Below are 15,128 nucleotides of genomic sequence, written 5' to 3'. Positions count from 1 at the left end.
AGCAGTCTCCACTATTAATTCCTATATTCCCTTAAGTTTGTTTTTAAAGGAGAGAGTTCAAGAAGACGTTCTCTTTTTCAAGAAGGAGGAATGGTCACAAAGAGGACCTCTACATTAAGAATACTGTGGCAATAAGACCAAAGGAAAATTGGTAAAAGGTTAGGAAAGGAATAGCTTTTAGAAAAGAAAATGAGACATACAGACGTATAAAAAAATGCTAAAAAGTAAAAAATTCATAGGGAAGAATATGTGGATTGGATAGAAAGGAAAGGGGTAACCAAAAATAACTGAAAAACAATTGACCAAGATTACACTGACAACACCTGTCCAAATGAAGGCTTTAAGACTGAAAAACAAGGACCTTTCTAGCAATGCACAGAGCCTTTTAAGAAAGAGTTGTAGTTATTAAAAAATCCGGTTAACTGAACTAACCTGCTGCTTTTGCTCCACTTCTTTAACAGCCTCACATGCTTCTTGACCATTTCTTACTTCTTTTTTATCAGTAATCAGCTCTTCAGAAAAATCAACTTTCTGCCATGTGAAGAGAAAACTAAGTAAGTTTATACACCATGGAAAGTAGGAATTGTTAGCTACACACTGACTTGGGCTCTGTACACCAGAGAAAACACCAAAGTGAAAATCTCTCATCAGCTCAGGTGTAAGTTTCTTATGGAAAAAAAAAATGCAGCAAAACCCAATTAATTCATTCTTGGACACGCAATGACAACATTTTTCGAAGCTGACAAGATCTTTTCTGAGGCAGGGATATAGAAGACTATGATTGTTCAGGATATAAGACTGAAGAATTCCAGTGGCTAATTGAGAATCTGAGGAATATCAACTAATTTATACACAGGCTCAGTAAGGGAGAATAAAGTAATACTGTAATAAGAAAAAAGAGAGTAAACAAATTCAGAAAAAAAATCAGGATTGCAGGAAAACAGTTCTAGGGAGGAAAGAAACATTTGTGAGTCTCTATAATAATTTTTTTTAAAGGTAGGAAGTGAAGAATGTAGTCTAAGCATAAAACATAGCATAACAGAAATTTGGACAACCATAATGTATTTTATGAAGACTTGATAAATCCTTCAAAACTCATGGAAGAATTCCACAGATTTCGAAGAACATAATAATGACAAAAGATAAAGAAAGCAAAAAGCTTTATAGTTACAGTTTAGTGTCTTCCATATCTTTAGCTGCCCAGCCAAAAGTTATCATCTCACACAAGTTTCTTATAAGAAAGTGCTGCATTATTAATTTCCCATTCTAGCAACGACAAGTGAAAAACTCCATGTGATCTTTTCAGTCTATTTTTTTTCTTTTAAGAAGAAAAATTAATCTTTTCTTTTGCACTTGAAAAAATCAGATTTTTTTTTCTGGCATTCAGCAGCCATGTAAAACTAGGAAAGATTATGCAATACATTTCCCTTTAATTTGTCATGCCTTAAAATAACAGGAAGGGAAACTCAATTTATAGTCATGGCATTCCATACAGATGGCACATGTCTGTATAGATAGTTTGCTGAATTATCTATTCCTCATAAGATACAGACATTGACTGTTGATATTTTCTGGAAATGTTCAATAAGAATATTAGTTTCTAAATCTCAGTATACGACATGATGTAAAAAACATCTTTCCATTTAAAATAGTTGCAGAACTATACTGTAAAAAAAATTTCAACAATTTAATGGAAATTAGTCAAAATAAGGTGATAAAATTAGTCTGAAATTCCACTTGTCTTGAAGAGATCATGCAGTGTTGCTCTAACAGAGATGAAAGGTTCAAGCCCTCTTCTGACAGAACCTGGGACTACTGTCCTGCACACAGCAGTGTTTATGAAATACACAAATGGGGAGGGGAATTGAGCCTCATTTACATTGAGGCTTCTATATGGTCACAGTGCAAGACAAAGCCATCTTTCCATTCACCTAATGACCTTTGGAATTCATTCATATTTTTGGCATCTCTTACTGCTTTAAAGTGTATTAATGGACATTTTGAGTGTTGGTCATTTTTAGTGTAATTCCATCAAAGAAAAGTGAAACAACATTCAGTACCAGCAAAAGCAAGATATTTAGGCATCTTAATTTTTCCACCTTCACAGAAGAATTAACTCATCAGTGCTGCTGCATGCAGGAGATTTTTCAGATATTACTTTGAGAATGGAGGGGGGTGGAGTAGACAGAGTCTTAGTTATCTACCCCTATCAACTGTCTTCCATAATTCCTCCCCAGTTAATATGTTACATTTAATTACACCTACAGCAGTTTATCAGAATGTGAAACTAAAAATGCTATTGTCTTAAATATTTATGTAAAAACAAGGCTTTTCTAACTCAAATTACTTTGGCTTTAACACAACTTGTTTTTCAGGATGTCTTTTCCAAGAGGGAGCCAAGCGAGGTTGGTTGGCATCTTCTAGCTCTGGCAGTTACCTATATTACAATATCAAAGGAAGAAGAAGTATGAGAAAAAATTAGGTGTTTTTCTAGATATTGAAAGAAAATTTGACATTTTCTCCTAAAGGTTTCTTGAAAGAAGTAACAGTTCTGAAAGAAGCAAAGAAAAAGAAACTTAGAACAAATATTTAGTACCCAAACAAGTAGCACTTCATTGACTCATTACAATCATTACCTGAAGCAACAGAAGAGTGAACAATTGAGAAGTAATTCATGTTACCATAGATGATCCTTAGCTAAAAGCACTGATTCAGACACTAAGCAAGATAAATTGATTCAGATGCAACAAATTCTCCAGTTTAAAAAAACATACCTTAATCTCCTTAAGTTCTCTCAGAGATCTACACAACCCATCAACAGAACTCATGATTTCTTCATACTTTAATAGAGTTTTTTCAACATACTTCTTTCCTTCTTCAATACCTACAGAGGCAAAACAGCACGAAAATAAAACAGAATGCCTCAGACAGGCACGCACCAATACAAACATATAATTTGTTACCCCAAGGTACTACAATAAACACATTTTTCTGTGTTTTGTTTTGGTGGAGGAATTTGTCATTTACAGTAATGTGCTTTCCCAGCTTGTACTAGCTTACTAGTCCTCATAGTTTCTGCAGGTCTTCTCTCTGGACAGTAATACTGCTTTAAAAGTTGCTGATCTCGTATAGTGTCCCCTAAACTTGTTGCCACATTATACAACTAGGAGACACTTAGATCCCCGTTACAAGAAATACAGAACAAAGGCAGGATGGAGAAGCTTTTTCCCTTGTAATGACTTCAAGGGCACAAAGCAACTTCTTTCCCCTGGTGTTCCTAATGAACTGTTCTCAAAAATCTGTTCTGCCATCTCCTTTCTTTCAGATAGCAATGCTTAAAGTATTGAGAAGGCTTAAAAAAATTAAAAAGAAGAGAGAAGAAAAAATTATTTATCTGTGCTTTCTAAATGTTCTTTCTACTAAATTAAGAGGAATTTAAAAGCCCAGTTTGACTGTTGAAATTTTTTTAGCTTTACTACTTGAATTTATAGCCTACACAAAATCCCTGCATGTTTGCATTGTCACCTTATCTCTGGACAAAATAGCTTTAAAAAGTATATAAAAATTACAAGTAGGAAAAAACAAAAGCAAAATACAAAAATTTTTGACTTTCATTTCTTTTTGGTCAACAATGTTCCAAATCAATACAATTTCAAATACAGTATCAAGATAGCAGTCTACATTATTTGTTAATAAAAATTTGGCAATCAAATCCTACCAGTTATTCACAGTTATAATATAAAAAATTAATTCAGCACTGAGGTATATCATTATAATAGCCTTGGGCTTCAAAGGCTTGCCTGTTATAAGAGAGCTTAAGCCATGAAATCTTAACTCCAAACTCATGAATATTGCAAGGACATTTTGATTGCAAGGTGAACTCAAGCTGTATACAGAAAACTAAGTTAATACCAGACTGCTGAGTACTTTCATGTTTTTACATTTTGTAAATATTCTGAAATTCTTCACCTCTTCCAATCAATACCTTAAAACAACATTTTTTTTTTTTACTTCATTATGTTTTTTTCTTAAATGAACAAGTCTAGGAGTCTGCTTACTTCCATCCCAAGGTACTGCATTTCGTCCCCACAGTACATTACCAGATATCTCCTCACCATATAACCGTCTAGCAAGGTCCATAATCTGCTGAATTTTTTCTTCTTGTTGAGGAACTGCAGGTTCAATAAACTTATTGAATTGCTTATAGAGAGTCTCTATTGCTTCTCTTGTTTTGCATTCTGCAGAGTAGTTGCCAACTCTAATCACTGTTGCGCTCACATCTTCAAACCAAAATTGACACTGGGGGATAAAAAACCTGCATTATAATGAATTACTATCTGCAGTTCAAGCTGTTGTAGAATAGACTGGATTATTCTTAGACTTTCCATAATCAGTGGCATTCAGTATGTCTTAAACATTCTGACTTTAACCTGAAAAATATTTATTCGTTACTAATGGTGCTTCAAGCATTAATAGCTGTTAAATTTTCATTAAACACTAAGACCACACTCGTCTTACAAGCACGGTGAGGTGATTATTTAATGATTCTGCAGAGACATGTTTTATTTCTGAGTCCTTTCTGCCTTGTATATCAATTGATTAATTTCAAAAACTTCATGTCATGGTCTCAGTTATAGCAGTGTAAGGGCAGAAGGGTTATTTAAATTTAATGCAGACAGGGGTTTTGGTCTCAGTAACCACTAAAGTCACCAGGAATCTTTCTACTGACAGGAATGGGCTTTAGAACATACCCATAAGAAACAGCTTTGGTTAACAATACTCAGAACAGGACACAACCAGGTGTTCGCTCAGAACCATCAGTATTGTGTTATTACAGCATGTGGCTAAAAATCCCCATTTCTAGCCACTGTTGAAATCAGCATTCAAGACTGTGCCCATTTGCCAAAAGAAAAGTTTTGAGTGATACTTTACACTGAGTAAAATAAAATAAAAAAAGAAGTCTTAAATTTTAGCTTTAGGAAACAATTTATTTCTGTTAAGTAAGTGGGGAGTTTGAAAATGTAAATGTTCAGCAAATGTTAACCAATCGCTTTCTAATGGGAATTTCTAATTTCTTTATGCAAGAACATATTGAACAGGTCACTGGACACTGAAAACATCTCTTAAACAAAACTTTAGAATTTCAATTCATCATTAAGGGAATTTGTCACACAGTTAGATCCCTTTGGAGATAAGAACAATGTTATTTCTAAAAATAAACAGTGATGACCAGAATAAGCTTGTCCCATGACAAGAGCACCAACACAACAGAGCAAGAGGGAAAATACTCTTACAATATTGTCACAAACGTTTTTTGTTTTAAAAAAGACACTCCTCAGACCCATTAAAATAAAGTTATGAAAGTGTCCAATATGGAAGACTGCACTTCAGAAAAAAGATTATAGATATACGTAAAATTTAGTCTTCTAAAAAAAATAGTATTCTTCTATTGAGGAACTGAGTACTTTACATTTCAGTTCCATCATTCCATAAACCACAGTGGGTACTGTGATAACCTGCCTCTCATAATTTGGTGGCTATGAAAGAGGACTTTATGGCACTTTTTGTGTTGTCTCAGAGCTTACTTAGAGCAAATGAGCTCACAAGTATGTTCACAGACATGCTGAATGAAAGAGAAAGTCATATAGTCATGGAGGTGGAGACCCCAGCTGCATGAATATCATCACACTGCACATTTATTTCCCCCTTTCACTGCAAATTTAGAAAGAAACAATAAAAAAAAAAAACAACACCCTTTTAAACCAATGTATTGCTTTTGGAAAGGACAGATTAACCTTGAGGCAGTTAAAGCACTTTTATCTATCCCTCTTCTGGATCATTATTACAGCCAAAGTGGGGATGTCAGGTTTACTGGTACCTCTTTCATCATCTGTTGCAGATGCTCCATGAGATCCAGGTTTTGCTTGTAATCTTCCACAACCATGTTAAAATCATTCAGCTGTTTTTGTAAGTCACCAATTGAGCCCAAAAGAACTTGAACTTTAGCATTAGGCTCATTTGCAAAAGGGTCAATGACTTTCTTCTCTAAATTTTCCATCTTCTTTTTAAGAATCTGCTTAAAAGACATAGCAATGTTAAATACAGCAACAAAACATTTCTATTTTTAGAAATTTAATATAAAAAAGCAAGGGAAAACCATACAAACATATTTCTTGTTCTATATTTTAAAAATGACAAGCTGCTCTTTCAAAAATCAAAGGAAACTGGAGGGCCCCTGCAAAGCTGATTAAAATTGATATAAATTGTATTTATTAAAGGTATTATTCAGTTAACATTTTCAGCTTAAAAACAAACAAATATCTGTAGTAAAAAACATGGGCATGCATGATTGCAACTAAAAAGGACATTAAGGAAGGGTTTCTGATGAATAAAGAGAATGGGTGAGGCTAATAGGGTTGTAAGGTGTAAATGAACACGATCAACTCCAGAAAATGAATACAGCCAAAGGAAAAAAAGTTCATCTTGCATGATGAAATCAGAAAGACAAGAGAGTAGCTTGATGCAAGACATGATTATTTTGTGTTTCTTTAATGAGATAAAGGACTAGGTCATACCATAGTGTCAAGAAAATAAAAGATTAAACAGAAAAATAAAGGTGTATTAAAGGAGTGAAGTCAGGAATTGACTTAACAACATTTCACTGAAGTAAGTGGCAGAATAATGGGAATAGAACAGTGAAAAATGTCTCAGTCAAAGATAGATAGGGAGGCTATAATAAGAAAAGTAAGAGGGAAGTGCACAATAAATTTTGTAATGTGCCAATCTCCTTTGATGTGTTTGGCATAGGCCAAATAATTCAACTGTTGAAGCCTTTACTAAGCCTAGAATTTCTGTTACCTGTAGCTTCTCTGCATATGTATCAACTTGCTGAATCTGTATTTTAAGTACTTTCATGTTTCGAGCTTTTTCAGTTCTCTTCATATAGTTAAACTTCAAATTGTTGAATTTCTTTTTGAGATCCTTAAATGATTCTCTGAGCTGCAACATATTTGTGAATATATTTGTTAGTAAAAGAAAAGAAATCAGCACATTCCAAGTTAGGTGTTTTCAAGACCTGTTTAATGGACAATTTAAACACTGAAAATTTAATACAGAAAATAGTAATAATATGCCATCTCATAAAGCATCCTTAGTTCCTCAGAATTTCTTTGCAGTAATGGAAAGTCATAATCTTGCCAAATCAACATTTTTGCATTCTGAATGAAGAGTACTGTCTCCAGAATAACTGGAGCAAAAAAAGTATTGAAACAAGGAATGAGATTATTGCTCAGACAATCTACACAAAAATCCTGTCCAGGAGATTCCACTGCTTTTAACTAGAGGTAGATGCCCTTCACATTAGCTGATTTAGTAGAAATGGTAGCCATGTACATGTCCCATTCCCCGTCCCTTTTTCCTAAGTCCTGATTCTGAAAAGAAGTTATAAAATGACATGGGCATAATTTTATATGCTGTGCAAGTCCAAACATCTCAGTCCAAGTTCTCACAGCATACAAAGAGGAGCACAGCTCTGTGCAGGATCACGATGCAGGCTGTATGGCCACCTGACATTGAAATAACCGTGCTCTGCGTAGGGCAGCAGACAGAGCCTGCCTGAAGGCACAGAAAGCCCAACCACTGCTGGATGTGTGTGAGAACACTCTCACCAGTCAGCACCCACTGGGTGCAGCAAGCCCAACGTTAGGGAACATCATTCTTACAATAATATAAATTAAAATTAAATAGTAGGTCCAATTATGAAGTATCCATGCCTTTCAAGACTTTTCAGATGAACTCATACCAACTACCTACTTTTAGATCTAGTCATATTTAATTTGTTCTGAAACTCTTTTTATAATTAGATGGAATATGGCTAAACTTTGGTTAATCAACAAGAAATACTATAAAGTGCCAGAATGATAGGAACTGCACTGAGGAAGCTCTAGAAAGCTGCAATTTCATTTACACACATATGGATCAGATGCATTGCTAATTTACCAGAAAGAGTTTTAGACATATCGAAAAGAAGAGCCATATATTATGAACATAATTTTAAGTCCAGTGTTTATTTACCATGGGAGGTAGTTATATTTTAGGGTTGTTATATTCTTTATCTTTTGTTTTCAAGTGACAATTATATTTCCTTTAATATTGTCTTACAAGTGGGCTTTTAATAAACCATATGACACTTTTTCATTATCAATTTTATATAAATAAACATATCAAAACAATTTAGATAAACTATTGTTAAAGGCCTATGAAATTTTTAAGTATAGTTGTCCTTAGATTTTTTTTCTCTGAAAGCTATGCAACTTCCAATTTTATTTATAACTTTAAAAACTCCTTTCAGATATTACTGTTACTTTTTAATTTCTTTAAGCAAGAGATACAAGAATTAAACAAGTATAAAAACTGCTTAAAATCTGTACTATTTTAATTACCTTGCAATTCTATGATCACATTTTCAAATTATTTGTCATTAATTCATATAATTCAAAATGGAAGAATATAAAACTACCAAAATATGGATTTTAAGAATTTCACATTCTTTAGGTAGATAATATTTTGCATTTAGGACAATGTATAACAATAGTAATATATAAATTCTGTAAAAGTATATTTATTTAAAAACTGATATAAAGAAAAGCAGAAGGATGCTTTTAGGATCTGTTACTTCAGACACAAATAAAAAGAACCAACTTAATTAGTGTTGACAAATTCAGGTCACATCCACAATTGGATATCTAAATATGTATTTAAGGTCTTTTTAATATTAAAATATCCTACAGACTTTACCCTGTCCCCCTCCTCCTTTCTGTCAAAGAATCCAAGGAGTAATGAAGGCTTATTTTGCAGCTACTGTTATTGGAACAGCTAACAATCAATTATTATTATTATTATGTTATATGAATGTTGATCCATCAAGGGATATATTTTTCATTTTCATTTCATCTAGTGGGATGTTGCCACATTATTTCAGCAGTGAATAAGCAGATGGTGCTCCCTCAGTGTAATGGAAAAAAGGGAATTCTATCACTGGCCCTGTGATCTCCAATTAGTTTAAGCTCTTTATCCCACCTAAGTATGCATAGTAATAAAGTCTGTCTAAAAGCCCTCTGTCAATATAATCACTTCTGCAGAATAATGTTTTTTTTTATTCAGAACACAAGAGTCTTATTTGCTGTTTCAATTTTGTGGAAAAGAAAATATAAACAAGAGTTTATTCTAGTTTATTTCACTGGCTTGTGTACATACAGACTAGTAGTGATAATTCATAAGGCCAGAGGCTCTCCTCATAGCAGTATGTGAAATTAGATCTCCTTGTTTCAGATGTGATGGCTCGTGTGTCAAAGGTCTGCAGCTGCTGTCACTCTTCTCTTTTAGCCTCAGTGGAAAAACCAGATTCAGCTCTGTACACCAGACTGCATTTGCACAACTCCTGTTATCATCAGCAATTGTACCAAGGACAGTGCCTTCCAATTTTTAGAAATCTAAACATATCTCTGTTTTGCAAGATTAAATGAGAAATACTGAAGGGACTGTGCATCCAAATATGCTTCAGTGACTTCAGCCCACTGCTTTAATGGAACTTTGTACCTTGTCTATTGTGTCACAGTCTTTATTCAGGCAGCTGTTCCTAACTATAGTTGCCCTGTCATGGGTGGAGAATGATAGTGGAGGAGAAGGGTTTGAGTACCAATTGCTTCAATTTATCACAGGACCACAAAATAAATGGAAAAATCAAGTTATGAAATGCTTTAAACATTTTTTGTAAACAGTACCATTCCAGTAAATGCTTTGATTGCTGTATGAGCCACTCTAGAACAGACTTCAATGTTATTAATCCCTCACCTTTCCTTTTCTATTCATATACAAAAGTTTTCGTAGCATCAATAATCAAAACACCCCATTAAATCAGGCTGCTGAAAACAGATTTTCAAAGTCACAAAGATTAAGAAACAGTCAACAAAAAGTATGGGGAAAAAAGCTGTTCCAGTCATTAATGATTGCTTTATTCCTGGGGCAACAATCAGAACAAATTACAGGATGAGAAATGTGGCTCCATATCAGTTCCTACTGACCTGTGAATAAAGATAGCTCATTACCATTTATGGTTAAAATCCATATTTGCAGCCATATCTTTCCATAAATGTATAAATAATGACATGGTGAAGAAGAAATGAGCTGACTGGGAAAAGCTGTGAGCCTGCTTCAGGATCTGTTGCTCTTCTGTTGCAAGTTTTATGTGGACATGCATAAATGTTATTACTAAAGTGATCACCTAAAAAAAGGCTTTTTCATTCCAAAAGCTATCACGTGTGATTAACTGTGTCACTTATAATCCCCTGAGCAGACCAGAGCAGCATTCCTAAATCCAGTACATCAGTGTCCCAAGGCTGAGCTCACAAATTACAGCAGTGTACCACAATGGAGGTGCAGCTCCTCACAGCCTGCTACCCAAACTACCTCCTGAAACAAGGAGCCCCAGCTGGCAAACACAGACCCAAAAGATGAACTTTCCTTATACTTCTCAAAGATGTTGAGGACATAAATACTTATTGTTGCCTTTTCAGATTTTTTTTTAAATTAGAGAAGGCACAGAAAAGACATGCATTTTACTCCTCTCTCCTCTAAGGCTGTTTCAAAACTCATACTACATATTCTTGTCTATACATTTCAGTATTTGTTTCCTTGTTTCTTGTAGAAGCACCAGTACATTACAAACACAGGGAACTTGCTAAGTCCTCCAAGGATCTCTTCAAACACCACTGAGTCCTAAGCCCTAATTCACATGCTGTATTTACACACTTAAATTAATGACATCAAACATAAATTAAAATGCAAGTATCTACAGCAGAATCCCAAATATTTTCAGTTAGCTTTAAAGTTTGCTCTGTAAACTGGTAAATCACTACTAAATTATCTAGTTCTGTTTACTATGTGATAGCCATGAACAGCTGCTGCTTGCTGCTGGCACATGAAATATTTATTTGCTTGGACACAGTAGAGAGTAAATAAATTGTTTAGACAGGTCCGTTTGATACTAGTAATATTCAGTTCCTGATGATAGAATTGAAAGAATTTAAAATACTGGAGGTAATACTCATAAATAATATTCTTGAAGTATTCTGGTGTCTGGTTTCTTGATCCCTAAACAGAATTAGTTATAAATACTTAACAGAAAAAGAAAGAAGAAAATAGCAGTATACAAATGCATATACAGGTACATTAGCCAAATATTTGTTTAGGAAATACCTTCAACTTCTATGCTAATCCATCATACAAAAGGAACCTAAAGAAAAAGGTATCTACATTCCAAGTTAGTATATTTCAGTTGCTTTATGTACAAGATTTAATTAGATTTGGGGATGACAGTTTTTAACCAATCAACTTAGCTTTCCCAACTGAAACAGAAAAATAAAGTAAAAAACCCTAGAAGTGAACACTGTAATTTCTCTGCAGTTATTTTACAGAGAGTATCCAATAACCATCAGAAGACAAAAGATACATTTTGCCATATAGGGCATGTGGTGAGTTACCCACCTCTGATGTGACCTTTTATTTAAATTTGAGAGGCAGGAGATTGGCTTTTTCCTCTACTTCCTGCTTTCCCTTGTACTCTAATAAGCAATAGAAACAGGAAAATAATTCTTCTTTGAAGGGAGTCACATTTGGTCCCAGAACCAAAGGACGGAAACAAGATATTATTTTATCTAACTGCGTGTGTGAATAGAGCCAGCCTTACATATAGACTCCTTTTCTGCAGCAAATTTTAGGGGTTTTCAGTGAAAACCTGGAAAACTTTCAAACCTCAAATACTCTGATTCTGCCATGACACTGTGAAGGATAGTGGGATTTCTTGTTCAAATACTTCATGCTTCATTCTCTTCTACAGCATGGTTTCCTCTGCCAGGTTCTCCTAACCACCTCCTCTTCCTGTCACGTCTCACCATCGGACAAGGAGTTACAGAAGACCAATGTGAAACACCCTCAGCTTATAACTACAACTCTAACTCATATTCAAACAAACCTTCTTTATGAAAAGATTTTTTCAGTTTCAAATTATCTTTTCACAAACACACAAAATGCTTTTTAAAAGAAAAGAAAACTCAAAGAATAATTTTCTCATTAAAAATAGCTGGGACAAAAATCTCAGTTGCCTCTTTGGTGATTTTCAGAAAATAAAGTCTGTGTTTACCTAGGTATAGATTTACTTAACAAAAGATAAAAATAAGAATATATAACTTTCAGTGTGCTGTATTTTTATTAAATATGCCTAATTCTACCAGGAACACTAATGTGAAATCCTTTCAGCTCCAAATCCACCTTCTGTACTTCACAGATGCAGAGGAGTACAATCTACAGAACATCAAGATAGAGCCCATCAAACTCTTATCTTAATGGATCACTATGGGTAAATCAGTTCTTTGAAAAGTGTTTTCTAGATTAATTTTTGTGGTGATATCTAACAAATGTAGCTTGCTAATTTGTGAATTCATTTGTATTTGGCCTACCAAGATGTTACACTGATAATCATATTACTTGAGAAATTATTCCTAACCTAAGCTCCATAATGGTAAATTCTAATCTCTTGTGCCAATGAACCTTTCCTTTCCTCTTAGCAGTATCATATCTTTTGTTTCTGAAAAAATGTTAGTACTAGATTATTTTGAACTTTTCATCGAAACACTGAAAGTTCTTTCCAATGGTCTGACAACATTAATATGTACAAATTCTACTTTTGTTTGAAACTTTAGCTTCACGAGAAAAAATTATGAATGCTCATGTTTCAGATGAAGCTGAGTGAGCTGAAAGCCAAATAAAGTATAGCTGCTCTATTTCCAGTCCTCTTGGTACAGTGAAAGCATTTTATTGCCAGCCCAACAGCTTGATAGAATCCTGAACAGCAGAGCCATGAACCATAGATTACTGTTGCTGCTGCATGGATCCAAGGTTGCTGCTAAAATGAAAGTCTGTTTTTATGCATACATATGAAGCATTTAGGAGAGTGGTAAACAATAATGTATATTATAGAACACAACAGCTCTTTTAACAGTCATTCAATGTGTTGGGATCCATCCCATTTACCTCATTTATATCCTCTTGAGTGGTGCAGTGTTGCAAATACTGTGACAGTTCTTCCTCATACTTATCAGCTCTGGAGTTCCAGTTTATGCTATCACACTCAAATCTAGCAAGTTCTTGCTTTAGATTCTTTACAGAAACATTCAAGCAATTCTGATGAGGAAAGAGACAAAGAAATTTATCAGTCTCAGGGAATGTATCGATTTAACCAATCCAGAATGAAAATCATTGAGGCAGAACGTGCACAGTCAGCCACAACGGGCTAGAGTGAACTATTACACCTCCCCTGGAAGGAGAGCAAGGCCACAGCAGTTTCAGCCACTGGTAGGCTGGGGAGTAGTTTTGGGTCAAAGCAACAACCTAAACATGGTGCCTCCTCTGAGCAAAGAGGGAGTGATCTACCCCAGTCCTTTCCCTCCTGGAGAACAGCTCCTTTCTGCCATCCGTCTGTTCATGGTGTCTGAAGAGCAGGCTGCCAATATGAATAATCTAGCCAACTCATAAGGAAGGACTTGCTCTCTTAGTAAGTGAATAAATACAGGGCAATGAAAATTCTTCCCTTTCTAAAATGATAACCATCCTGTCATGCAAATCAATCTTGAATCCACTAATAATGTAACAATGTAATTACATTTTCTTTTGTTCTTCTGTTATCCTTCTTTTATAGGAGAATAAATTTGCAAAGTAACCTTTACAAAGTAGCAGAATTGTAATGTAGAGATTCAAGAAATTGCCATCAGGGCCTTGAACTTGACAGAACATACTAAAGCAAATTATGATTTGTTTTTTTTCCAGGCAATGATATTTTAAGTTTAATTTCCTTAAGGCTCAATCTGTATTTTTCTCAGAGTAGTAATACGTATTTACACATCTGAAATTCAACCAGATAAGTCAAATAACCTTTCATATTTATCCTTGATTTCATAAATCATTCTATTTGCACTCACAGGTTGCTGCACTGCAGACAAGATAGCCACTCCCTGGGTAATAAGTAGAGTATACAGCTGTCTAATATGTGCATGTTTCTCCTGAGAATTCACAAGGTAGGCTTTAGCCTGGTGCACATTTTCAGGGTCCCCACATATTTCAGGAATATCCAGTTCTCCTGATTTTGACAGACATTCCAGCTGAAATATACAAAAATGAAAATCAGTGTCTGTTTAAAATAACTTAATTTTTTTTTTCCTTACCCTTAGGTTTAAGTAATTAAAATTGGGTTCAGATCTGAGTTTTAAATTCTACCAATTCATGCAGTTTTAGATCCAAGATTTTAATTCTGATTCACCAGGCTGATTAATCTTGTTTCTTTGGGAAAAAGGATAAGGAAAGAAAAGCAACAGGAACCGAAACCAAAGAGAGTTTAACTACAATGGGAAGAATATATATTTTAAAATGTTATACTCACTTCTTTTTTAATGTGATGGAATTTGACTGTCTTGCTGAAAATCTCATCGTATTCTATCATTGCATCCGTTACTGTTTGATGGAAATGAATAAGCTCACCTATTCTCTCAGAATTCTCTTTCACGGGAAATTCTTTCTGGCTGGGCAATTCCAATAGTTTTATCAGGTACTCAAGCTCAGCATTCAGTTGCTAACAAAAATCAAAAAAGTTACTTAATTTGCACAAACGTAATTTTTCCTTTGCATTTGATGAAATAACCACGTAACAATGATAAATAGCTGAAGTCAATGCCCTGCACTTTAAAACACTACATTCTGTACTTTTTGGTAGGCACGAATCTCAGCTGTCACCCAGTCTTGCACGAAAACAAGTCAAACATAGTTGAAGGGCAATGGCAGAGTGAATTGCTCAAACTCACAGTATTCACAGGAGGCAGAAGGGTCGCTATGATGTATCTCAGCCTCTGACCTGCTCTAAAATCAAAAGCATGGAGCTGATGCTCCCCTCATACTTCCTCCACCCCAGGGCTTGTGTGTCACTTGAATACACAGCTAACACCGCACAGGACATTCTCGGGACACTGGAGGCAAAAGGTCTTCACACCTACCTTACAAACACACACAAGCACTTTCTCCTG

General features: G+C 34.7%; 1 protein-coding gene across 1 annotated transcript in view; it reads right to left on the bottom strand.

Moving 5' to 3' along the window:
* CCDC141 (coiled-coil domain containing 141) overlaps positions 1–15,128 on the bottom strand; it is a 62,468-nt gene that overhangs the window by 13,712 nt on the left and 33,628 nt on the right. The window contains exons 16-23 of the mRNA XM_063400430.1: positions 14,492–14,680; positions 14,034–14,213; positions 13,090–13,239; positions 6,859–6,999; positions 5,879–6,073; positions 4,116–4,299; positions 2,775–2,884; positions 433–531 (exon numbers count right to left, since the gene is read on the bottom strand). Coding sequence (XP_063256500.1) covers positions 433–531; positions 2,775–2,884; positions 4,116–4,299; positions 5,879–6,073; positions 6,859–6,999; positions 13,090–13,239; positions 14,034–14,213; positions 14,492–14,680 — 1,248 coding nt within the window. The remainder of the gene's footprint in view (positions 1–432; positions 532–2,774; positions 2,885–4,115; positions 4,300–5,878; positions 6,074–6,858; positions 7,000–13,089; positions 13,240–14,033; positions 14,214–14,491; positions 14,681–15,128) is intronic.

This window comes from Prinia subflava, chromosome 6 (genome assembly GCF_021018805.1).
Source record: "Prinia subflava isolate CZ2003 ecotype Zambia chromosome 6, Cam_Psub_1.2, whole genome shotgun sequence".
Taxonomy (NCBI): Eukaryota; Metazoa; Chordata; class Aves; order Passeriformes; family Cisticolidae; genus Prinia; species Prinia subflava.
This window is presented reverse-complemented; position numbering and strand designations above follow the sequence as displayed.